Source organism: Ambystoma mexicanum, chromosome 12 (assembly GCF_040938575.1).
Source record: "Ambystoma mexicanum isolate Mex_15411 chromosome 12, UKY_AmexF1_1, whole genome shotgun sequence".
Taxonomy (NCBI): Eukaryota; Metazoa; Chordata; class Amphibia; order Caudata; family Ambystomatidae; genus Ambystoma; species Ambystoma mexicanum.
Genome location: NC_090936.1, coordinates 1,161,640,566 through 1,161,667,804, shown reverse-complemented (window position 1 = coordinate 1,161,667,804; position 27,239 = coordinate 1,161,640,566). Strand labels below are relative to the sequence as shown.

Sequence of the window (27,239 nt, the reverse complement as noted above, 5' to 3'; positions counted from 1 at the left end):
ATTTTGTTGTACGTTGAACGGGACAGAACTTGAAGGTGGTGGTTCGCTATAACTAGCAGAGGGTGATTTCTGCAGTTTACTGCCCGTGTGTAACGGTGATTCCTGTGTTTGTGGATATGAACAAATTATTCCTGTTTGACATAACAGGATTTTGTTTTCCATCCTGGGCTACTGCTTTGTCAAGGTAGAGTTTGCCAAGGCAGTAGTGATTTTCACTGGTATTATCTGAGTATGATCCTGTAAATTACTGCTCTTACCGTTTCCGATTGGGGCACTATCCGTGGGTGAGGTTGCTTGGTTGTATGTCATTGCATTTGTATTTCTTGTGTTGCCAGTTATGGGTGTCGATGTTGCCGATACAGCTTCCATTTTGTGGTGTTGCACAAGAGGGGCTTCCGTACATCAGCGTAGTTTACAAGATCTATTTCCGTGCGATCCAAAAAACGTTGACGATTAGGTCTGAGCTTCGTAGACCTTGCTTCAATGGTGAGTTTGTGTCATTTTGGTTTGTATTGTCAATTGGTGGATTCGCCCCGTTTGTCCGAGATCGAGGAATATACAGTGACAGGTCTTCTGGTAAGTTGGGTGCTTTGTCATGCGGCGTACTTAAAGTGCTAGTAGGTAGATCGTGTTTTGTACTTGGCACCAACTTTGGTGTTGCAGTCGGCGTCACAATGAGTGCCTTTCTTGGACTCCTTAGGTTTCCTTGTTTGATTCGCTTATCGTGTTCAGGGTCATGTTTATTAGCATGTTTCGGGGGACATTTTGGGTGGTAGTGATGGCTGACCGGGGGGGGCTGTGTATCATAGCAGGTACTTGGTGTACCTTTCCTGCATAAAGTTCAAGTTCCCAACTCTGTGGGTCTTGTTTTTATTTTGCTTTGTTTTTGTTGTTGTGGATCCCGCATTAGGTGTTTTGTTTCGTCGCAAGTCGACTGGATCATAGGGGTCTAGGAACAAGCAATCGGCTGTTTCTGAGTTGGCTCTAGCGACCTTTGTGTTGCTGGTTGTATGCTGAGTTAGTTATGTGGGGGCCCAGGCTGTTATATTGTCACAACCAAGGAGGAAAGGTAAAAGGGGACTTGGCATCGCTGTGGCATGGCGAGCTAGGGGAATGCAGGTGGCGTTGACATTGGCTTCTATTAATTGCGGCGGAAACTGAATCGCAGATCATATTGTTATGGCTGGGTCATAGTCACATGCAGACAAGAGGTCTTTATAACATGTTCTTTCCAGATTTAGGTTTAAGCTGCTGCTCGCATTCCCGCTCACCTGCATGCCTGATGCCAGTTCGTCTGTGTTTGGTGCGTCTTCCGCCGTCTCGCAGCTTGATGGCGATGTGTTCAGGAGCTTTCTTTGGTGACGGGGTTTCAGCATGTTGCAGCCGGACTGCAGAAAGACTGCAATCTACGTCCGCAATCCACTTTGCGTTGAGGTGGACGTTTTAAGGGTGTGAAGGCTACTCCTCTCACCTGGAAAAAAATGTAGTGGAAAAACTGTTGGAGAATCCGAAATGAAACGGGGGGAACTGCAGAAAGACTGCACTCTACGTCCGCACTCTGCTTCTTCACGTGTTTTTCACGGTTAGAGGCAACAACCTCCAGTAGGGAAGGCTGGGGTTTTCGGCCCGCTGCTCTTGTCCCTTGGTCCGTTGCTCTGCTCCAGTAGGTGTGTCTTCGTCTCGGAGGTTCTGCCCGTTCCTGTGTTCCACCTGGCTCAGAGTGTTTCTTCAGGTGTTGCCTTTTATTCATGTGAGGAGAGCTAACTGGTATCGGGTGTATGCACTTAGGAGATATATAAATATATCTATATCCCCGGGGACTAGCGGGTGAGACACCCTCTGGTTTCTCACAAAACCCAACCTGGCAACCCTGTGTTTCACCTGTAGTGGAGTAGAAGCCTGAAGAGCCAGCCCCATCCCACTGCATACCCCTGACAGAGTTTGCATTGCAAGCCATGCCCTACCCCTCCTGGACTAGCCCATGCCGGCCCACTAGAGCAACCTCCCCAGGGCCTTACAGCAAGTTTCTCTTTTATTAATATTTTTTTCAACTCGCTATAACTCCCTTTCTTCTAAACTGGCTCCAACCGCCTTCCTATTTTGAGGTCTATGCCCCAATACACACTGATGGCAGTGGGTATCGTCACGAAGTGCAGCGCTCGCAAAGGCCTCCTGGTTAATAATAATAATTTAACATTTATATAGCGCTATGAACCCTCGAGCATCTGATCGCTGCTTATTAACCACAGTGTGTGGTGCTCCTTTATCGACCTCTGAAGGATGAAAGGTTGAGTTTGGCCCTGCCGGGATTCGAACCTTCAGGCTCTGCACAGATGTCAAAGCGAGCGCTGTACTCGCTGTGCTATCAGACCGGCTAGTTGGCCCTGGCACCAGCGTAAAGCTCACTCCAACACAGCCATATACCTCTGCATCCTTGGTATCAGTATTTTGTCTTCTGCATTTAAGCACAACTAACATGGAATTGCTGCAGGCACAACTGTGTGTAGGTAATTGGTCGTTCGGGGGTGGGGGTGGAAAGGAGAAAGGGGAGGATGTACAAAGCTGCTTGCTGTGGGCGAGGATGGATGCAAGTAATGGTGGTAGTTTAAGGTGCATTTTCTTTCACTTTGTGTCATTCAATCTTGATAGTACAGTTGTAAAATACAGTGGTGGGGGGGTGGAGTGGAGGAAAGTCCGAACCCAGGTATGGCCGTAGCCATAGCGGTCAGATAGCACAGTGAGTTAAGCGCTCGCCCCTGATATCTGTTGCAGGTTCAAATCCCAGCAGGGTCAACTCAGCCTTTCATCCTTCCAAGGTCGATACATTGAGTACCATCTGTGGGATGATAATGACTTCTGTTATTTCAGTCCTCTGAGACCCATGGGTGTGTAGCGCTATATAAGAAATACATTATTACTATGGGGTTGGTATTGGGGGTAGCAGTGGGGCTGGTGGGGAGGGAGCGGGGCAGCAGGAAGCATAGTTCCACTACTTTACGTTTTGCACTTTGACCTCTGAGTCCATGGCTGCAGGCAACAAAACCATGAAAGGTTACTCCAGTGTGCTCTGTTTACCTGCTTATCGGTGCAGCACCCTAAAAGTATTAAGAAAATCCACATTAGCCGCAGGGTGCCATTCATCTGCAGAAATGATTATTAATGTGAGGGTATTTATTGAGCGTAGGCCTAGCTTCGGGAAGCAAGGGAGCACGTTGCAATCATACAGACTTGGTCACAGACCTGCCACTAAGCAGTAGTGTCAAGGTTAATGCATGTGAACATTGACGGCCTCTCCCAAATAAAGTACCTCAAACCCCTTCCCACCAGTCTGTTACTTTCAGTTCTTAATGTGATGGGGAGGAACACGTGTCTCCAATGAGCAGTTCCAGCCCTGATGTGAAGCAGAGAAGCAACATCCTTTTTTACAATCCTTAGAACTCATATCATGACTGGTGGCCAACCTGTCCACAGCTCACCCCTTCTGCACCACAGCCTTTTCCTTAAACCAATATTCTCCTAAGCCCAGTACAGCCTGGCGCTCCACCCAGAGGATCAGCCATGCCCTGAGCACAACCCATCCCAGCAGAGATTTCTGATAGAATCTTTGCCTGAAGCCCTCCCTAACCTTCAGGCCACCCAGAGCCCGAGCAACAACTCTTATGGGAGCTCAAGAAAGACTCCTCTCTATTTGACCTCTTGCCTAGCAACATTTAAAATGAATAGTTTGCAGTACATTTACATCATTTAAATCATTGCATGAAATCTATAATTGTGTTTTAATTTCTTTATTGTGTAAGCTGCTGCCTGGCTCTGCCTTTTCTGGCAGCACTAAAATCGATAACCAGCTTCACAACCAATTTGTTCCTAGGGCAAATATTTGAGCCAGTCTGCCACTGGCCTGGAGATCGAAGGCCTGCCTTTATCCAAAGTCACATATGTAGTCTCAGACTAAGCCCTGTTTGAAACCTCTCGATTGTGTTGCATTGTGACGGATCACGTGACACAAGGCATGCAGTTTGTATCTATTAGTCTGTATTAAATGGGTCAGGATGGTGGGGGCTGTGGCCCTAACCAAGAACAGGGATTGGACTCCCTCTCACATTTTAGTTCCTAAGGATATTGCACCCTGATCACTCTGCCAGGTGGATTTGGACTTCCAGGCATATAGTGCCCTGTTCACTCTGCCAGGCCAAAACAGGAATCCTAGGGATGTAGTGCTTTTCTTTCTCTGCCAGATATATCTGGCCTCCTATGGATAATGCACTCTGCTCGCTCTGCCAGCTGGATCAGGACTCCTGGGGATATAGCACCCTGCCTGCTCTGCCAGATGGATCAGGACTGCTAGGGATAAAGCACTCTGCTCGCTCTGCCAGATGGATCAGCCCACCTAGGGATAGAGCACCCTGCTCACTCTGCCAGATGGATCAACCCACCTAGGGATATAGCACCCTGCTTGCTCTGCCAGGTGGATCAGGACTACTAGGGATATAGCACCCTGTTCGCTTTGCCTGACAGAAGAGGCATCCTAGGGATATAATGCTTTGCTTGTTTTGGCAGGTGGATCTGGCCTCCTAGGGATAGAGCACCCTGATCACTCTGCCAGGTGGATTAGTCCTTCCTGGCATATAATGCCCTGTTCGTTCTGCCAGGCCAAAACAGGAATCCTAGGGATGTAGTGCTTGTCTTTCCTTCCCAGATAGATGAGGCCTCCTAGGGATATAGCACCCTGCTTGGTGTGCCAGCTGGATCAGGACTCCCAGGGATATAGCACCCTTCTTACTCTGCCAGGTGAATTAGGCCTCCTAGTGATATAGCACCCTGCTCGCTTTGTCTGGCAGAAGAGGCCTTCTAGGGATATAGTGCTTTGCTTGTTGTGCCAGATGGCTCAGGCTTCCTAGGAGTATTGCACCCTGCTCACTCTGCTAGATGGATCAGGCCTCCTAGGAATATAGGACCCTGTTCACGCTGCCTGGTGAATTAGGCCTCTGTCATGGCCACAGGCCCCAGAACACAAAACCCACACCATCTAGTGATGGGGGCAATGGGTCACTTAACTCACTTATGTCCCTTTCGGACCCATAAACACAGGGGCGCTTCCTGGACTCAGTCCTGGTGCCAGGCTCATATAGAGATGTGAGCAAGAACACTTTATTTGAGTGCAGGAGTGCTTTTACTTTATTTCAGTGCAGGAGTGCTTTTATTTTACAAGAACTTTCCAGGAACTGAAAGCTTTTATTCCAGAGAACATCCTCATGTGCTGACTCATCGGGTGTGACAGGGTGTGGCAGGGAGGCTGAACCTGGTGGGCGTGGCTTCAGAAGCTCAGCTATATAAGCTGCTCCATCCTTAAGGCCGGTGCTTTGCGTTACTGTGCACTCACGTGCAATGTGACGCTCACCGCCGCTTGGACCAGTTTACTTACCTTTGAAACCAGGCGTTCTCCTGCATACTTGCCTCCAGGAAACTGGTGCTTCATCGCTTCATCTGTAGACTCCTCTCCTGACATCCAGTGATCTTGATCCCAATGCCGCAGCACTGCACTCTGCATCCACAACCTCGGACCCTGTGAAGAAGAAGAAAGACCAGGTTAGAACATCTGTCCTAGGTCCGTGCCGCATTTGAACCCCACGCGCCCCCTAGTTAACAATTTACCAGCTACTGTACCGCTGCAGCTTTGTTCCTCATTCCCTCCGGCTGCCGCCTCGAGCTCCGCAGCTTCTACCGAGCCGGCAACATCACCTGCAAGGGAAGAAAGCAAAAGAGCAAACATCAAAAGTGGAACGGACAGCAATACAAGACAATGAACCTTACAATACAACTAAAACAGAGGAGGAAAGACAAAGGCAAACATTAACACTTAACTGAAGTATAGTGGCTTAGTCGCAGCAGGACTTGTTAGGGAGAATTATCTGTTTAGGCTGAATTTCCTAACCTAGTGAGTCCCCCAGCAGCTTTGCTGGATTTTTGGGGTTTATTTTTTTCTCTCCTGCCAAGAGTGACACTCTTTTACCCTGACTCTTGGACATGATTTTGAGTCTGTTTCTTTGACTCTAGATGTGTTTAATGGGCTATGGGGTCTTTTACTCCATAGGGCTTCATGTGTTTTTGTGATGTGTGTTACACAGCACCCTCAGTGCAGTAACACAGGGGTGTCATAGTGACCCCCCCAGTATAGACTCCATACCCTGGGACTGACTACTGTCTCCCAGGGCATGTAAAGTCACCATTGACTTTACTAGTCTTAAATTCTGAACAGAACCAGTAAAAACCATCATATTGTGGACGTACTGGCTGGGGCAATTCGATTGCCCGGGGGTCTGTTAGTCGAGGGGTCACGTCTCCGTCCCCCCTGATCGAGTTTGGTGGCAGTGGATACTACTTTTTATATTCAACCGCAAATATTTCTCTATGGGATTTTCCCATTGTTCGAGGCTACTATCTTTATTTATTTAATTACGATAGCCTCGAACATACTGCCGGATTATTTAATTATTATTAATTCTCCGGTTGGTATTTTTTGCCAAAACTCGGTTCTAAAATGGCGTTTGTGTTCTCTTCTGTGACTCCAACCCAAGTCGAGCCCTTTGTTCCACTTTTTGGCGGGCTTCTCCACAGAAGCCCTCCAAAGTGGTGTCACTCTGTCTGGGGTACTTAGGAGGGGTGGAGGGGGAATTAGGCACCCTGGACTGAGTTGCCAAGGCAACTCAAGTCGCACTCCGTCCTGATTGGCCAAGTGGTGAGCCGGCCGGCTCACCACTTAGCATGTTTGAGTGACAGCTAGGCTGAGCGAATGGGGGTTTTCTGCATAAAAGCAGGGCTTTGTGGACTGGAACTTCAGAAGTCACCACAGGACCTAAGAATCTGAAGAGGGAGAAGCTGAGCCGACCTGCCACGACGACACCACCGGTTGAGCCCTGCTGGACTGTCTCACCACTTTTCCCAACGACAGAGGAGATCTCCCGCCGGAGAGTCTTCTTCCTTCGACTGGTGGGGATAACCAGTTTCACCGTCTTTTCACCTTCCCGACGCATCTCGTGGCTGCCTTGCCTGTGCCAAGCACCCCGGCAACCGGAATACCACGTTTTACCACGACTGCGAAATAAAGGGTAATACCTTTAACCGGAAAACTCTGCGGCTGGTTTCTTCCCTGGCAGTGCAACGACCTTCATCTTTCCTCCAAGTCGAGATCTTCTCTTTCCCTGGATGATGACGAGACTTGCACCCGCTGCCAGGAACAACTGCCACCGCTGGATGATCCTTCCCATTTAAGATACTGTGTCCCTGGCTGGCTTCCCTTGCCACCGACTGTACGGGGTAGATTTAGCCCCCGGCTTTCGAACCTGGGTTAGCCTGGGACACCCTGGCTAAACTCTTCTGAGCCTCTCTAAACTCTTTTCGAACTCTCTGCAAGACTTTCTAAGCCTAGTGTAACTGTGTGATCTTGGGCGCATTTGTGCTCTGCTCTCTCTGAGTGGGCCCAGCCTATGGACTTTGGCTCACAAGTGACTTTTGCTCTTCTGCCTTGCTAATAGTGTTCCTAAATCCTAGAGTGGTGTATCTTTCCATATTCTGTCTTTTTCCCTCCCTTCTTCATGAACTTATTGGAGTGCCATCTATAGTTAAGCGCTCACCTCTGTCTGGAAATAAGTTGTGTTAACTAAGACTTATCTGATAAGGAATAAGGGTTGTATATATTATATAGTAACTGTGTTTAGAGTGTTTTACAAATAAGAGTGCTGGAGTGTTTCAAACCGTGTGTTTTTAAATAAATAATTATATACTTTGATACCAAAGCTCTGGTCAGTGTTTGCTTGTGCTATTGTGCCTGAGTGCCTATTTTGTATACTTTGCATACTGCCTAACTCTTCTTGAGGGAAGTCTGACTGCTCAGCCACAGCTACCAGGTAAATCTGGGTGGTACAGACTGCTACCAAGTGGGTTTACTGCTAGCACCTGTAGTCCTTAATCTTTTGCAGTGTTCCCAAAGGGAACTGCACAGGTTTCTGCCTAACAGGACTGGACTACTACATGCAAGGGACCAGTAAAGGAACGCGGTCCAGATCATACAAGCACCCCTGCCAGAAGCAGCAGGACTGAGTGCTCGCAAAAACTAATCAAGAGGTGAGCGTTCCAGGGACAGCGCATCCAACTTGTACCACGGTTTGGGAGAAGGGGATCAGGCGCACAAGTTGGCATATTCACGCCTCCTATTCTCCATGCAGGAGCAGTCCCAAGCAGCATCACCTATTACCACCAGTCACCACATAAGCGCAGAGGGCGAAGTCTGACCCGAGTGACCTCATCCCCAGGAGGGCTGCAACCGTGCCCCAACGCCTCGGCAGAGACCAGGTGAGCATAACAGCCTCCTAGTGATATAGCAGCCTGCTCGCTTTGCCTGGCAGAAGAGGCCTCCTAGGGATATTTTCGCTTTACTTGTTCTTCCAGGTGGAACACTGTAAAGTAGAGGACTAGAAGACAGCTGCGCAGCCCAAGGAACCAAATAGGATCATCCAGAAAGACGAGTGAAACCAGTGTAAGGAATCAGACGGACCAAGAGAGGAGAGAGAGGTTAGCAGTGTAGGGTCGTCCACTGTGTCGAAGGCCGTAGACAAGTAAAGGAGGAGTATAGATGAAAGTTTGATATAGCGAGCAGCAAGGAGAGAGTCAGTGACCTGAAGAAGTGCAGATGCTGTGGCATGTGACGGATGGAAGAGGTGGGAGAAGAGAGTGACTTGAGAAATATACAATGGACAAAAGGTTAAAAGTATGCACATTGCGTAAAAGATAGATTTGCGGAGCACTATGCGCTAGGCCCGGGCTCTCCTGGGGCAGCTCCTGCTCACTAGGTTACAGTTGATACCCGAGAGCTAGTTTTAGCTCCTGCTCACTAGGTTATGGCTGAAACCCGCAAGCTAGTTTTAGCTCCTGCTCACTAGGTTACGGCTGATACCCGAGAGCTAGTTTTAGCTCCTGCTCACTAGGTTACGGCTGATACCCAAGAGCTAGTTTTAGCTCCTGGTCACTAGGTTACGGCTGATACCCGAGAGCTAGTTTTAGCTCCTGCTCACTAGGTTACGGCTGAAACCCGCAAGCTAGTTTTAGCTCCTGCTCACTAGGTTACGGCTGATACCCGAGAGCTAGTTTTAGCTCTTGCTGACTAGGTTACGGCTGATACTGAGAGCTCGTTTTAGCTCCTGCTCACTAGGTTACGGCTGATACCCGAGAGCTAGTTTTAGCTCCTGCTCACTAGGTTACGGCTGATACCCGAGAGCTAGTTTTAGCTCCTGCTCACTAGGTTACGGCTGATACCCGAGAGCTAGTTTTAGCTCCTGCTCACTAGGTTACGGCTGATACCCGAGAGCTAGTTTTAGCTCCTGCTCACTAGGTTACGGCTGATACCCGAGAGCTAGTTTTAGCTCCTGCTCACTAGGTTACGGCTGATACCCGAGAGCTCGTTTTAGCTCTTGCTCACTAGGTAATGCCTGATACCCAAGAGCAAGTTTTAGCTCTTGCTCACACCGAGAGCTAGTTTTAGCTCCTGCTCATGATATCTTCATTTAAACCCCTGCTAACATGTATTTTGTATTTGTATTCATTTGTCATTTATATAGCTCCTTACGCCAAGGCGCTGTACAAAAACCAATGTACGGTTCAATAAAGGTTAATAATGATACAATAGACAATAGTTGAGAAACTGCAGTGGGAGCCTTAAAACACAATTAAGATTGAAGGAAAAAAGTTTTCAGGGCAACACAAAGCATGTAGTTTGATATCTGCATCAGAAGGTGGGATTTACCCGGGATAAATGAACCTCCAGGGGCAGGATTCTGGGTGCAGTGGGGCCAACGCTGGTAACATACTGAGCCGAGCAAAGTCGGGACTTCAGACTAGATAAAAAATCCCCCATAAAAGCAATAAAAAAAAACAGTGAACATTCACAGGAGCACAGCAAAGACATGCACAGAAAGTGATCGATCCCAACTAGAATGTCACCGGAACATCATTAATAGTTCAAAAGATCATCTCACTTAAAGTCATTGATAATCCACTAAAATATTCCCAATAGATATTGCAACAGAAAAGGGAAGAAATGTGTCCTGATTTAGCATCTGCATAATTATCCCATAATACACCAGGAGTCTAGGGCTTTACATGCCTTGTTCCACTGTGGTTCAGCTATTAAGTGCTGCACTTGCACTATCTGAATGCTCACAAGGCCTAGTAGCCCCGCCTCTCTCTTTCATTGTTCTATTTGCCTTTCATTCTCATGCTCCCTCCCTCTTGCCCTGGGGGCGCTTTGAAACACAATTTAGTTGATGTAGAAGCGCCTTACAAATACACAATAAAACAAATCGGATCAAAAACATGATCTCAAGATGAACTTTTCTTTGTAATATTTTGTAATTGGTTATTTATAACGCGCTTAATACCCAGAGGTTTCTAAGCGCAGAGCTGGGGATCGAACCTGTGTTGCTCTGTGTTGTCTTAGCGCCTCGCTTCGGAGCTATCCGCCCGGCCCATCTTTAATCGGGGTCCTATCCCAAGTGCGCTAGTGAGAAATGAGTCCGCTGCAAAAGACACTGTTGGATTTTCCACAAACATCAAGGTGGGTCTGCGCTGTTTTTAAAATCGTAGGCCTTCAGTATTCGCTGTTTTTAAAATCGTAGGCCTTTAGTGTTGGAACACAATATTGTTTCCAAGTCCACTTGTAAAAAAAATATAATGTTTCAGAAGAGATGCCATCACAATCCTCTCCCTCTCCCACCAACCCATTTTCCAGTTCTTACTCTGAAAGCGAGTATATTAAAGTGACAACACTCAGACTCCAACTAGATCACCTCATATACCAGAAGGAATTGAACGCGCTCTTGGTCTGCCAAGCCTTTAAACACTGGATAGAGTTCGCTCATCCAACCCTATGTCTACCCCTGGTGCCTTGCAGCCTCCACAGTCAAATGACGACTTCTCAGACCTTCGTTAGGATCATCATAGAACGCACATTTCATACCAGCATCCCTCCCCTCGTCCTTACCTACACTCTACTACATAGGAACAGGAGTGTGCCTGTCGTTTAGCTGTGAAAGCGCCTATGCTCAAGTGTTTGCATGAGCCGGGTTGTATGTAGCGCAACTCTAGCTGGGAAGGAGCCCAGCACTGTTCAGCAAGGGGGGACAATACTAGGGCCATGATTAGAAGGAAAGACTATTGAGGGGGTTCTTGGAAGGCCCTGGGAGGGATACACAGGGTTACCGGTTAGAGATGCAGTTAGAAAGATAGGACTACTGAGTATACACCTTGGAAGTTCCTGGAGGGGAGGTGCAGGGGGTTACAGGCAGGGGATACAGTTTAAAGGATGGTCTGTTGAAAGTAGACTTGAGTGGTCCTGGAGAGGGGAGATATGGACTGTTACAGTCTGGAGATACAGTAAGAGATGGGGGATACAGTTTGAAGGCTGGTCTATTAATGGTAGACTTGAATGGTCCTGCAGAGGGGAGATATGGACTGTTACCGGATGGAGATACAGTAAGAGATGGGGGATACAGTTTGAAGGATGGTCTATTAATGGTAGACTTGAATGGTCCTGCAGAGGGGGGATATGGACTGTTACCGGATGGAGATACAGTAAGAGATGGGGGATACAGTTTGAAGGATGGGCTGTTGAAAGTAGACTTGAGTGGTCCTGGAGAGGGGAGATATGGACTGTTACAGTCTGGAGATACAGTAAGAGATGGGGGATACAGTTTGAAGGCTGGTCTATTAATGGTAGACTTAAAAGGTCCTGCAGAGGGGAGATATGGACTGTTACCGGATGGAGATACAGTAAGAGATGGGGGATACAGTTTGAAGGATCGTCTATTATTGGTAGACTTGAATGGCCCTGGAGAGGGGAGATATGGACTGTTACCGGCTGGAGATACAGTAAGAGATGGGGGATACAGTTTGAAGGATGGTCTATTAATGGTAGACTTGAATGGTCCTGCAGAGGGGGGATATGGACTGTTACCGGATGGAGATACAGTAAGAGATGGGGGATACAGTTTGAAGGATGGTCTATTAATGGTAGACTTGAATGGTCCTGCAGAGGGGGATATGGACTGTTACCGGATGGAGATACAGTAAGAGATGGGGGATACAGTTTGAAGGATGGTCTATTAATGGTAGACTTGAATGGTCCTGCAGAGGGGGGATATGGACTGTTACCGGATGGAGATACAATAAGGGATGGGGGATACAGTTTGAAGGATGGTCTATTAATGGTAGACTTGAATGTTCCTGCAGAGGGGGGATATGGACTGTTACCGGATGGAGATACAGTAAGAGATGGGGGATACAGTTTGAAGGATGGTCTATTAATGGTAGACTTGAATGGTCCTGCAGAGGGAGGATATGGACTGTTACAGGCTGGAGATAAAGAAAGAGATGACAATAATATGAACACGCTTATAGGGATGGACTATTGAGTTCACTGAGGATATGCCTTGAGGGGATACAGCGGATTAGAGGCAGCTGCAGCGGATGCAGGCAGATCCAGTCTTGATTCATTCTGATGGTGTAGCTGCTGCTGCGCTCCAGTTGAAGCTCTATTCCTGGGACTCTCAATTGATCTTGGCTTTCCTAAGAGCCCTGTAGTGTCCCTGGGTCCACATCAGACAATTCTCCTTTGCCGCCACCTACTGTGGGAGAGAAAGAAGTGCGTTTACTTGTAATCGCTCTAGATGTCGCTAAAGTGGGGGCTGGGGACGTTACATGGCGCCTCCACATTTTCCGATGCCTATGTTTACTGGCTCCAGAAAGCGGCGAGTGCAAGTTGGAATCCTCCTAACCCTTCTCTGTTCCACTCCTTGAAACATGGTGCCTTGAAGCAGCTGGTAGGTCTGTGGCACTCCTTATAAATAATCAACGAACAAATGAAATACTGATGTGCATGGACATATCCATGGGGTAATCGGTAGCATTCTGCACGCTCGGTGAGCTCCTGGAAAAGAGAGTAGACACTCTCAGATCTGGTGGATCACTAAAGGGGTGCAAGGGTCTACAGGGTATAGACTTCCAATGGTAGATTTACAAGGACATCTGCGCACGGGGGACACTGAGGGGAAACTGAAGCTACACATACTTATTTACACTGTGTATTCACGGTAATGCTCTTTCTGTGGTATAGGTTAGTACTTGAAGGTGGCAATTCAATTCAGTATACACGACAAGCACTAGATATACATCCTACATTTGTATTCTTAATCCAGGTGTAGGCATTGTACAGATGCTATGGGATGGTAGTGTGTTGCATTCCTTCATAAGAAGTGTCTATATTGATTGCAATTGGACTAAAAATAACTTTGTGGACTATACAGAGGATAGCACTAGTACATAACGTATGTTGCATTTCCCATAAATGACAGTTTTTGAAGCCACAGAAGATGTCAAAGCCCACTGACCTAGCAGCAGCGGTAGTTGTATAAGTGGCAGCATTGGCAATGCTACTTACACCGATATTACAAGTAGAACTAATGGTGCTAATCGCAGTAGCGACTCCAAGGCCAGAGGTTGCACCATTCATAATAGTTCACATTTCAGTGCTTGCAGCACCGGTCAGAGCAGTAGGCGGGCCAGTATTAGTAGTGCCATCTCAGCCTTGATTGTCAGGGGCACTGGCCGCCACCTCAGGAATGTAATGCCAGGTACGCTTGAGGTAGTAGAAGATTCTTAAGCAGAAGATCTGTGTGTTTGGAACCAGTCTATTTTTCTGATTCTCCCCCCGCTTTGTACAGATTTGAAAAGCCGCCACCTGCTCTCGTTGGACCTTTGCTGGTGAATCAGAAGCTGAAGCGAGGGCAGCGGGTCTTCGAAGGAGTCCTGAAGGGCCCAGAATCTTTCACTGCTGACGAAACAGGTAATCCCTGCACTGATAAATCGTCGGGCAACGCTGTGTGAACAAGAAAGCTCTCTGCCCCATTCCTTTTACTCAACCCATTGTACCTGGCTATTTACAAAAACAAATACAATGAAATAGTATTGAACAGTTCAGTCTTAAAAAGAAACCAGTTATTATAACCTGAAATTCACAGGCTACGAAGACTCTTGAAAAACCCAGATGTTTGAGTTAATGGCCAGAGCGAAAGGAAGTCTGTTTGACTTTAACAAGTCAATATAACCCACTGCTGTTAGATCAAAGGCTTGAAGTTAATATAACCCACAGCTGTGAGATTTAAGGCTTGATGACAGTGCAAGGTCTTGGATTTCACTGTGGGAAACGTTTTGCATATGTGCTTTAAGCTCCACCATGTTTCAAACAATGAAGCTGGATAGGGCCACAACTGAAGAAGATGATCTTGCTTCATCTTACAGCTCCTTCAGTTCCACTGGTCCTGGTGTGAATAAGTGCGTAGCCACAGTTCTTATTTCTCTTCACCATTGCGGTTGATCTGTCCTTGAAGATCCGGTGTATAGTGGTTGAAAGTGTCTGACAGATACTTGGGTCTTAGTTCCCAGAAGGCTTTTGCAAATTAGATTTTAGTTGCTTAAATGATGTAAAGCAAAGTGCTATCCACTGCAGGTGTGATATGGTCACAACGTTTGAGACCAAAGGTAATTGTTGCTGTTTTTTAGTGACTAGTTGAAGGTAGTTGATAGATTTTTCTCTGCATTTCTAGGTAGAGGCAATGCAAAAGTCCAGTTGAGTTAGAATCCATGCCGGAATTAGCTTGATTCTGTTTTTAATATTAATGGGTGGTAGGGACGTTTCAGTAAGGGTAGTTTGTAGTGGGCATTACATGTGACGCTGTTTTTCTTGTGAGATGAACTTGGTATGAGAGTCAACTTACTATGGAAGGTAAATGTAGACCTTGAAGCTGGAGCATGTGTTCTTCAGATAAACGGTAGTATTAATGTTGAGTGTGTCAGACATGTTTTCTTATTTCTGCAATTAAATTGTGCTTTTCATGATTCTATTGCTGAAATTGCATTAAGTTTGCACTGCCACTGTTGATGTCAATGCATGGAGCTTACACAGAGAGATAAATGTTTCTCAGAAAGAGCGGTTACCATGTTGTCTGTCGCATGTTCAGGTGCTTTGCGGCATACATCGATATAATAAAGCAACATAACCACATAATAAGAGATATGCCATTGTACTGATGTTCAACTCAAAATAGTTTGAGATTTGCGGGAGAAGTCTCCCAAAATCTGCAATGGATTGCATTGAGTCTGAATCTGCTTGTGAAGGAGTGACGAGGGATTCATTGTCCGATAATGGAGTGCAATCGTGTCTGATAACATGTGGGTGTTTCTTGGGTACTGCTGTTTAACAAAACCGTTTTTCTGTATACTATCCACGAGCTAATGGACAGGTGGAGTGGCTTAACATGGTTAAAAGGTACACCTATCTGTGGCAAAAAGTGGTTTACCATGCTTAAATGGCATTGCAGGTAGTTTGCTGATCGTGTACGGTATCTCCTTATTCATTTGCTTAGAAAGAGGGTTGGAAGGTTGCATGCTAGGTCAACTCTGACTAATTTGTGTAAAAATGGCTATGACCTTCATACAAAATAAAATGGGTCTGAATGTAATAAGAGGGGAAATGTCATGACATAAGCAATGCTGTAGCAAATGGGACACTGATACCAGACACTGATGCCAGAAGGGTTCTGCCTGAGACTTAATTTCACACATGTTATGTGGTTAAGGTTAAATCATTGTCGGAGAATAGGAGGAAAGATGCATCAGTATTTTCATATCCATGTCACATGACGTTAAAGGAGGGACAACCTATTTGTCTTGATGGGAGGAGGGACATTGAATCCTATCAGAATACTGGATGTGAAGCAGGGATGTGTGGTGAGGGTGAACGTGACAGTCTGAATGTCAGGGAAAATGATAAGAGAGCGATTATCAAAGGATGAATAAAGTGTTAGGAAAAAGTAATGGTACAAGGAGCCATGATGGGAGCAAGGTTGTAGGTGACACAGAGTGCAGGTAATCCTGTTCAGGACCATATCTCGGACGAGATGGTGATGGGTGGTGTGCAGCATGACGTGCGGGTAGGGAATCCTCAGAATGCATATACAGTTCAAGGATTGTTTTGCAATAATTCTGTTCTTCTGTTCTAGTCTTGATTTTTGTTTGTGTGTTTTATTAGGAACATAGTGTTTTATGGAATGTATTGTGTATGGAATGTTTGGTAGGAAGATTGAAGGAGAATATGAATCTGAAAAGTAGTTGGGGAGAGGAGGGGTCCAGAGGTGGACGGTTGTGACTTGTTAGAGGTGGGTGAGTATTCTTGTTCATGCATTCCTGTTTTTCTTGCATTTTCAGATTGATGGATTGTCAGGCTTCCCAGCTATTTGATGAATTTACTTTGATCTTGCCGATGTATCCCTTACACTATTTTTCTACTTAGGAAACCTGTACACGGGCACTGTGGATGGGAAGCTGTGGCGGATCCGGGATGGACAGTTGTTTTTCATCACTCAGATGGGGCAGAATCTTTCTGAATGTGGTGAGTGGAGATGCAATATCAAGGAGCAGTCCTCTAATTAACGTAAACTGTTTGCAAAAATTGCTTTTGAAAGGTAGCAAAACACAAAACAGGCTAGGGTAACTAGGACTTTTGATCCGACACCAACTAAAACCATTTAAAATAATTCTGTTTGCACCAATATGTTCTCCAAGCACCAGAAGAAAGTCGTAGGACAAACACACACAAGTGAAAACCCTTTTTTTTCAGTAACACATCCACGAAATATGTTGTTACATGAGGGCAGCACCATTTCAAATCCGTTTGAATCACAGAATTTGTTCACGTTTCCCACAAACGAATGATTTTCCTTGGAGCTGCGGATTCAGTTGAAATTGCACTTTGTAGCGTATCATACTCTCCACAATTCCAGAACTCCCTTTGTCTTGTACAAACTCTGAAGTCCTTCACTGACCTGTCAACTTCACCCAGGTTAGGAAAGGGTCTCTGTCCATGCCCCACCCCTGTAGCACTGCAAAAGAAATTTTTTAGCAATCACCAGGCCTTCGTCAGCTTCACAAAAGTATCCAATTACATTGTTGTGCCTATTCAATTTCTGGTACCACGAGGCCTCTGGGTGAGCGAGCCCTTCATACAGAAAAGTTAATCTTGGACCTCTTAACATTTCTTGTTTAGTCCTGAATTCAAACAGGATTTGTGTCTGGTTTAAACCAGTCATGGCCTTTGAAAATCTAAGGGGCTAAAGAAACATCAGAGGATAAAATGAGTATTTGAGGGTGTACAGGGAGTTGGTTGTAGTTTTTTGATAAATTACACTAGCATGTAAACCTAGCAAACTTGGTCAACTTTCTTTAAATCTTGATGCTTCAAAAGCAGGAAATCCTAAACTATTGCAAAGATACTTGCAGGTCAAATTGCAGAAGATTCAGGGAATATGCGTGTTGTATAAATAAATTCGTAAAATACAATCTGATGTGCCAGCAATTTTGTATTAAGTCACAAAACTATAAGTACTCGTCATTTACAAAATCATAATGTGCTTTTTAAGCCATTATAATTCAGGGTTTTATTTTATTTTCAAGGTAGGTGGTGTTTTAGCAGAGGTATTCTGGAAGATTAACTCACTTGCCAACATCACAGGAAGTGACCTCATTTAAATTTTGATCTTAGGCATGCAGCCTTTGACTAAGATGAGATCACATGAAGTCATCCAAAAATCCTGCAAGAAGTATAAACTCATAAATAACTTGGTGTGCTGCAGAAGGAGGTAAAAACTGAGTAGAAGAGTTGCAAGTGGTAGTGTATGTGTTGCAGTTTGAACTTCTCTCCCGAAGGATCCCCCGTCATTAGGTTTTGTGCCCAGAAGGACTGGCCATTGGCCCTTTGGCAGAGACGTTTTTATGGGAGGGCAAAAGGGGCACTTGCCCAGGGCCCCCCTCTTGGAGGGGGGCCCACAAGGCTAGCTGATCAGAAGAAGTAAGATTCCATTGTTCACCAGTCTTAAATAGCACACATCAGGATATTTTATGGGATGCTGCTGAGGCTCTAAACTCATTGCCGTTCGGTTTTGCAAATACATTCTGCCTTGATCAATTCATCATGTATTGCTTTCAGTATTCACTGTGACGTACATAGTTTTGTGTTCCTTATGGCACAACTCTGTAGCATTATTTCCTTCCTGTGGGAATTATGTTGATCATGTGCAATAGGCAATGGTGAAATGCATATTGCTAAATTGAGTGCCACAATGGTTCAGAAGTTAGCTCAGTGTGTGAAGCACCCATTGGAGAGAGATGCGTTCATATGCAAAACTGGAATATCACATTCCAGCAAGGCTGGCTGAGCCTTTCCTATGTCTGAAGTTTATAAACCTGCCTGCATACGTACTTGGTTTTGCAGACCAACATCTGCTATTATAAGCAATGTGGCTGAACCAGATAGTGGTTGCTATAAAAACTAACATTTTATCCGTATGGTGAAGGTCTAGAAATTGGTTTGTTCAGATGGGGTGATGTAAAACATAGGCAATCGCCTCCAATGATAGCATAAACTGTTAGTCCAAGAGTTGAATGACAAAATCAAGACTATGAACAAAAGCATTCATGTTTGTATCCTGGATTTGCCAGCAGACGATACAGTGATCCTGGTCAAATCATCTGATATATCTTAAATTACTGTGCCGTCTTCTGTGAGGTTTGCCATCTTGCATGCTGCTGGTATCGTTTAGCCCATTACTTGATCTTTCTTCTTATGCAGGCCATTTGGGTGGAAGGGTTGGTAGACAAAAGAGAGCGGACCATATTTTGCAGGCCTCATGCAAGCATATTTTAAGGTCTGCTTTTCTGACACAAAAAACGGTTTGCTTTTTGGTAAAGTTTAAGGTTTTTATGCACGTTTATAAATGAAAATGTTTTGGAAGTATTTAAAGCTTTACAATACAAAAGACAAACTTAGATTAAATTTGTTAAACTTCATCGATTGATAAGATGGTTCTTAAACAATTCGCTTGATGATGGAGAGAATGAAGCTAGAATAATTCCCATTTTGCATAACACCCTTCTATAATATTTAATTTAAAAGTTGTCATGTTTAGTAATGTGATTTGTGTACTTTCCAAGTCCGATTTTTATAAAATGACATTGTTTTAGTTCATGGTAAGAACTGGAAAAGAAAGTGTTGAAATGCAGAAATTGCAGAGTTGGCACACATCCCAGCTTCTCCCCTTCACTCCGTAACCAATGTGTGATAGTGGGCATCTCATTTAATCTTGGATTGCTTAAGCTCTCAATATTGCCAGTCCCTAAACCTTTCAAAATTGTCAGCCCTTAAGAGCGATTTCCTTCTCATTGTATGGTCTTCATAAAAGCTGTATTCATGGTTTCACCGTGTTAATAGTGAGCATATTTATATCGCACACCACAGGCATTGGTTCCTTTGATATCTAATGGCAACACTATTTGAAAACCATATCCCACTTCTAATCTCAGTCGGTCTGGATAAAGACTCCTTCCTGGTAGCTTCTAATCTGCCTCCGTTATCCATGCTGCGATATGTGTAGCGTTCTCCTTGCTTCCAATTCATGGGGCCTCATTACGAGTTTGGAGGTAGCCATGGTGCTATTAGCGCCATGGCTGCCTCCAAAATCGTTTCCGGGTTCTGTGAATGAGGAATTACCAGGTCATTCCAACCTTGGAGGACCCGGTAATTCCTCATTCACAAAAACAATCCCCATTCCCATTTGAGCCCCCAGAGGGCTCAATGGGAATGGGGATGGAGCTAATAACGGACCCGTTAATAACAGGCCCGTTAATAACGAGCCCGTTAATAACGAGGCTGTTATTAGCTCCTTGGTCCCCTTGCGGGACCTGCAAAGGACGTCTGGTCTGACCAGACGCTCTGTGCGGGTCCCGCAAGGGAACCTCGTAATAGGGCGGAATGGGTTTACCGGCACTGGCACCATTACCGGTGCCGGTAAACCCATTCCGCCAACCTCGTAATGAGGCCCCTGGTCTTTATCCATGCATGAGCACTTTTGCATTCTGTGAGGCATCTAATGTGAGCTCTCTGTCTATTATCGGTTACATGTACCTTTTACATACGGTCCTGTATTAATACTACAGGCTGCATACCTTCCTGTATGTTATTGATAAAAGGTATACTGTATGTACTAGAACAGTAACCTCTTCGTAGACTGCTAATGTTGGTCTTCAAATGCTACTTGTTTATCATTCTGTATCAAGAGGGAAAGGGGACTTAAAGGGAGTAAACATGCTTGTTATGCTGCTAGACAGCATATCAACCTATAGGTTGTGAACGCGACGGGTAGGGTTGTGGGTGCAACCAGTTTTCTTGATCCCTTAATTCAGATGGTTTGGTGGAGGGGGGCCCCAAAGATGTCCGTGCCCAGGGCCCCAAAAGTGGTTAAGATGGCCCTGCCCTTTGGTGATACCGGCTGAAGGCAAAGGCACCAATCCGGCTACTGTGGGTGCTAGAGGCTTGCCTAATGCTGAGAGTATGAAGATAGCGGAGGTAGCCACTGGGAGCCCTTGAAACCTCGCTACAAGATGACATGTTTAATCTGCTGCTGTTTTCCAGGTATCCCCGACTACGAACCTCTCTGCGGTAGACCCCATGGAATACGAATGGATCGAGATGGTCACCTCATTGTGGCGGACTCCTATTTTGGGATTTACCAAGTCCATCCACAGACGGGCGAGAAAACCCTCCTCCTGAGCAGCGAAGAAGGTGAGCCTGTGAATGTCATGGTCGAGGCCTTCAGTTCCGTGTGCCTGCTCCACCCGCCCCTTCTGTCCCCTTCGGAATGGGTTTACCGGCACTGGCACCATTACCGGTGCCGGTAAACCCATTCCGCCAACCGTGTCCGCCAACTGTGTCGCATGAAAATCAGCAAAATAAATACAGTGAAGGGCAGCGAATTTTAACATTTAATTTGCACGCTATATTTGACGGTTGCACGCTATATTTGACGGTTTAATGGCAAATTAGACTGATCAGGGCGTGTTGGGTGTTATCCCAGCTGAAGGTGAATATTTGATTGTTTAAAAACGGTTAATAAGATTGTTGACTAGTTTACATGCCTCTGGTTTCTTAGACATCTCCCGGCAAATCTGCTTTAAAAATATAGATCTACCGATCAGCGTGTAAACAATGTAATGAAATGTATACAATGCTGTTATTGGAATAGTTGACCGCAGTGTAGATGACTTAGTCACTTTTTTAAAAAATGTGTTGTTTTGACATTTGAACATTCTAGAACATTAACAAACCCCACCCTCTCACACCATTCCTCCCCTTAGTCACTTTTTACACCAAATATACTCTGACTCTTCAGCTTCTGCTGCATGTTGCCCTGATTTTGTTACTTCGGGGTGCAAAATGCTAGTTCAGTGATATGGTCGGTATAAGGGTGTATGCCGCCAAAGGGGAAGTCTGCCCCAAGCATATATAGAAAAATATATGGGGGGTCGGTAAGGGTATATAAGGACTGGGGAGGTAGGGAATAGTGTAAAATAAATAGGGGAGGCGGGTTAGGGAGGAAACACCCACAAAAATAAAACAATTCATGTTTTGATTCATTTTGTTAGAGAGAAAAAGACTGGCAATGATTGAACATAGAACCTGTGGCTGGGTTTGAAGTTTTAACAAGGGTATGTAGTTCTTTCTGGTTTCAATGTGCTCTGTACACCCTGAGTGCCTACCTGGAACAGGCTTATTTTAGAAACATCCCCGTTTTGGTTGAGCGACCATCCGTTGTATAAACTGACAACACCGCCATTGCTTCCCATTGCTCAGGAGTGTACCCTTGCACAGGGTGGAAGCGACAGCCATGTCGGAATGCTCGCCATTTTAACCGCAACGGGGAGGATTCCCGCCAGGGGAGGCGGAGCCCAGCTCTTCCTCCAAATCTGTGGTGGTGCTGTCACGGTTGGCAGTAGTACTCTGCCATGGTATCCACAATAATAGAACCTAGTTTGGGGATCTGGAACTCAAATCTTCCCTCGTATTGTATCACAGTTTGATTTGAGTCAATTCTATTCAGGTATTACTTCTTATGTTGAGGATTAAACCCACACCGTTGAATTCCTGAATTGTTTTATCCTTCAAGATTTCACACATTGTATGTTGTTTCCCAAATAAACATTAACATTTATTTCGTTTTTTGGAATGCAACCCTTTAAAAATAGAGGTGTTGATCTAATGTCTCTCAGCTGAAAATAGGATTGTAGAAGTCGAGAGGCAGAACTCATGAGTTTATTTCACAAGTAGTATTTGTTAAAAAGTGTTATTTGGAGTATTGGACCAAAGATAGTCGAAGACTACTCCTATTTTTTGTGTGGTTCAGAGATATATTCCTTTGTGTAAGCTCAGTTCCTAAGGTTTTCAAATACACAATCCCTTTTGGTTTTGGGATTACAGTGTGGCCTGAATCGGGGATATCTCTGATCCGTAATTTTGCCAATTAGGTCACATAAAAGCCGACCGGTTTCAGTGGTATTGGGATTATTAAGACCACTTTCTTCAGGGCTAAGGACCAAAACCAGTTAGTGTGGTCTAGTCTTCCGCTAGTAATAATGAATCTCTTGTATTCCAATAGGAGGTTGCCCCATCACTGATGAGACAACTCCCATACGTCAAGGTCCTTGATCCGACGTCGGATTCGAATCACAAGGGGCACCTCTCATCTACCAGGAGGTGAGCAAGGAATGTGCGATCTTTTTGGATCTGTGACACTGTAAATCACTATACTAGTTCAGAACAAGGACCTTGACGTATGGGAGTTGTCTCATCAGTGATGGGGCAACCTCCTATTGGAATACAAGAGATTCATCTCTATTTTTAAAGGGTTGCATTCCAAAACACGAAATAAATATTAATGTTTATTTGGGAAACAACATACAATGTGTGAAATCTTGAAGGATAAAAGAAATCAGGAATTCAGCGGTGTGGATTTAATCCTCAAAATATGAAGTAATACCTGAATAGAATTGACTCAAATCAAACTGTGATACAAAAAAAGTAGTACTCTGCCACCAACCCCTAACCGAAGGCCTTAGTTACCCGTGTAGGTGATTAGAAGCCAGGTCTGCTTTCTAGTATATCCCTCTTCCCAGTCCCTGTAGCACTTCTCTGAGATGTACATTGCAATTGTCCAGTCACAAATGTCCTCCTCTGGGGGCAGTTGCTGGTCTTGGTTTTGGAAACCCGCTTAGCTGTAGTCCTAAGGGTCAAAATCCAGTTAATCCCAGTTGCATTTTGGCACTAGGGTTTGGGGTCTCATGATTTCATTTGATCTTTTCATTTGACCAGAATAACCTGGATTTTTGGACCGTGGACAGCGGAAAAAATAAGCAAAGAACATAAAGGTTAATTCAAGGGAGGCCAGTTTTAGCAGCATTTCCATCGGCGCAATACCGGTCTTCAGTAAATCCTCTGTTTTACCGTCCTTCCATAAAAATTGGTTTGCGACTGCAGATTGCGGCATTAGCAGAATGTTCAGAGTCCGGTTTCAGGACAGTTGAGGTTGTTTGGCTCTTTGGTCGAGGAGCCAGCCAGCCATTTGCCAAGTGTTGCCGGGGACTGTAAGGAAGGCATGGTAAGACAGACACAAGTGATCAAATTTCAAGGGTGTTTATTGAACTTCAATTGGGTTTGAAGAACGCCTGTCTAATCCTAATCCTAAATCTAAAGATGGGGGCAAGATTCGACCATCAAATAATAATAAAGTTGTCCTAGTGGCGTCTTGTCAAAATGAAAGGACCTATACTAATAAACCTATTTCCAATCCTTACTTCTAAATACAAATACTAATGCAAACGATGTTATGCAAAAGAAAAGTGTTCAAGAAATTATATGTCAGGATATTCAGGCCGTTCGCTTCACTTCCCCACGGTTTCAACACGGGTACAAGGCGGTACACTCGTGCTTAGCACACTCTCTGGCTTCTCTAACACGAGGATGTAGGTCAAAACTTCAACATCAAGGCCTTCTGTGCCAAAGTCTCTTTGCAATTGAAGGTTTCTTATTTCAGAGGGCCTGATGCAACACAACAAACATTAAAGTTCCTTTCTTCTTAGGATACATGAACAATTTTTTGGGTGATTTACTGTTCACCCCGGTTACCTCTCTGCCGGGCTCAGACCCACTTTAACAGAAAACCTTCAATTGGTCTTCCTCTGCCAGGCTCAGACCACAGGTCCCCCTTGTGCAGACTCAGACCCCTTTTCCGCAATATTCACAATTGGTCTCCCTCGTTCGGGCTCGGACCACTTTAGCACAATGTTCACGATAGGTCTCCCTCGTTCGGGCTCGAACCCCTTAAGCACAATGTTCACGATGGGTCTCCCTCGTTCGGGCTCAGACCCCTTCGATTTCACAGTTCAAGAAAGTTCCCTTATTTCCTTCTTACTTCCTAATATCAGGGCCTTTTGAAAATGCACAGTATCTTTTCCCCAGCCCTGTGCGGAACCCCCCTGATATCCGGGCTGTGGCTTGTGTGTGTACAGTATGTTTTCACTTTCAGACCACATGTCCCATAAGACTTTGTTCTTCCCTCTTTCTCTTTATAGTCACATACTTTAAACTTCCCGTTCCAGAATGCACTACTTCTGCACCATTTGTATACTGTTCATTTTTTAACTTGGCTTTCAGCAATCTTGCTCTCTCATGCCCGTGCTAGGTAAGAATTAGTGCAGCCCAACTGGTGTGGGACTACACAAGACTTGGCTCTTGGTATTAGGTAACCCACCTTTTAATATAGGCCTGTACTACACAAGTTGGTAGTGTGACTGAGCAACCAGGCTTATCTTAAAAGAGGTAATGTGGATTCTAAGTGATCCGGCCGCGGCTGATTTTGCCGTGGCCGGAATGTTCGCATGAGAAAGGTGCGAACTACTAAAAGTTTGTACCTTTCTCACGCGAACACACTCACAGACTAAGGGGGCTGCAGGGGTTTCCCCCGCAACCCCCGCTCACTATACTGCAAAGTGAACTTTGCAGGATAGTGAGCGGGGGTTGCTGGGGACACCCTTGCAGCCCCCGTTTTTATTTTTGTGGGTGTGCTGCAGGGGTGTCCCCCGCTCACTATGCCACACCGTATAGTGGGCAGGTGTTGCAGGGGACACCCCCGCAGCCCCAGCAGTGTTTTTTGATTTTTTTTTTTTAACTTCCCTGCAATGCTACCTCCAAAGGTTCGAACTTTTGGTGTTCCAACCTTTGGTAGTAGCATTTTTCAGTCGTTTTGTACGGTCGGACCTTTTTTTTTAAGTCCGATCATACAAAACGGGTAATGTGAGCTCTGTGCAATGAAACCTGTAAATACAACTATCCAATTAAATACTTACACACTTAAAGTTATATAATACATTATTTATACACAAAGATATTTAAATCATCCTTTAAAAAGCAATAATTAGATGTAACATACATTTCCAGTTAGGATTCACTTAAAAAAGTGAACAATAAAGCAGGTGAGTAATTCATTCATGTATTACACATGTTCCAGAACCCGGGGGTGACGTTATTTGAGGTCAGTATAGCATTTACATAGTTCACCTTTGCAATATTGAGTTTTTCAAGAAGGAAAGGTTAGATCAGAATAGAATGATGGGTTATAAAGACAGTCTAGATTCTCCCAAAGGACTGCAGGCAGTCAATTATCCCAGCATTAAAGTGTTCAACATTTAAGACCTGTAAGGGAAAAAGCACTGCCAAAGCCAATAGGTTCAGAAGGGGCCTTTAAGGAGGCAGGACAGCCAAAGTCAATGGACCAAGTCAAAGTTCTGAGACTCTTTGTCTTCGAAATATGTTCTTAAATAGCCAGTGTTCAAAAGAGAAATCACAGCAACTCAAGAGGAGTCACCTTTTTGAAAGCAGAAGCCGCGGGGCCAATGCAGGTAAGTGGAGGTCAACTTGGTGTAGGGTTAAATCACACACTCCTAAAGATGGGAAGCACCCCAAATGGCAAAAGGATAAAATACCCCAAGCACCACAGTACCTTGAAAATGAAGAATGTGTTCTAGCTGGTTGCCTTCACGATGCAATGCAGTAGACCCTTGTTCCTGGTCCTTGGTCGTGGTGATGAAAGGAAAGACGTCTGGAGGGCTCCTGGAGCAGCACTGGAGAGAGGGACTCTGCAGCAATGGATTTCCGTCGATTCAGCGGCTCTTTGCGGTTTTGGTGCCTTTTTCTCAACGCCAATGAAGAACGAAAAGCTCTGGTTAGGATTTCCTTGATCCCTCGGCCCTGGATTCTGGTGAGGGGACTATGGACGCAGATTTCTTGCTTCTGTAGGGTCCTGTGGATGCCCACGAAGATCTGGCCGGATCCGGATGTCGGAAGACAATGCACTCACAAATGGTCATGGTATTCTCGGTATTGGGCTTCTGCAGCTCGTGGAACGTTGCAGCAAGTCGGGGGTTGCGCCAAAATAGTTTGCCTCGAGGCTAGTTGGTCCCACCAGCCTAAGTGAGTTTGTCGACCTTTACGGGTCTTCCCTGTTGATTCAAAAACAGGGTCAGTGCAGCTGCAGGGCTTCACCGGGCACTTCTCGGTCCAGGTGGGTGCTGATGGCGTCTTTTCACTTCTTCTGCTTCGGATGTTGTCCTCTAGTGGTTGACTCTGCTTCTAGTCAAAAACCTTGCTTTTTATGCAAGTTCTCATTCATTCACAGCCCCAGGTTGTCAATCACACAGCAGGGTGGCTGTCCTCCAGGAAAGCCAGCTGTCCAATTGGAACTGGATGCACTCAGCTGCACCTAGAGGCAAGGGACCGGTAAGTTTCAGGACCCTCCCTCATTTACTGCCTTTCCAGACACACTGGATGGATCCTGGGGGGGGGCTTCTGGGCTGATGCCCATCAAAGGCAAACTACACAACTGACTCATACCTGGTGCAAACAGAGTAAAAGCCCAGAAGAAACTAACAAGAAATGGTGAAAAAAGACCGTTCCCATTTTGGGAAAATGGTCACCCTTGGGTGCTGTACTGCAGCTGAGGTATCAGCCTGCAGATGCGTGTCACTTGGTAGTAAAAAAGAAACCACTGCCACCAGCCATTCAAGTGAGTTAATGTAACAAAATGTTACATGAGAAATGGGTTAAAGGGATTTCTATGCAACCCCCCAGCACTCCACATATGGTGGTTTGTGCTGGATCCATAAAGTTAAGGTTAGTAAGAAAGAGGTCATCTTACTAGTCTTGGGAACAGTAGTTCACCCAAGAAAATGTAGCTCACATTAAGAGAAGTCCA

General features: G+C 45.4%; 1 protein-coding gene across 1 annotated transcript in view; it reads left to right on the top strand.

The window, feature by feature from the left end:
• The window catches only part of LOC138514333 (adipocyte plasma membrane-associated protein-like), a 176,002-nt gene that overhangs the window by 96,059 nt on the left and 52,704 nt on the right, over positions 1-27,239 (top strand). Inside the window, exons 3-5 of the mRNA XM_069629769.1 lie at positions 13,770-13,891; positions 16,397-16,495; positions 20,570-20,719. Coding sequence (XP_069485870.1) covers positions 13,770-13,891; positions 16,397-16,495; positions 20,570-20,719 — 371 coding nt within the window. The remainder of the gene's footprint in view (positions 1-13,769; positions 13,892-16,396; positions 16,496-20,569; positions 20,720-27,239) is intronic.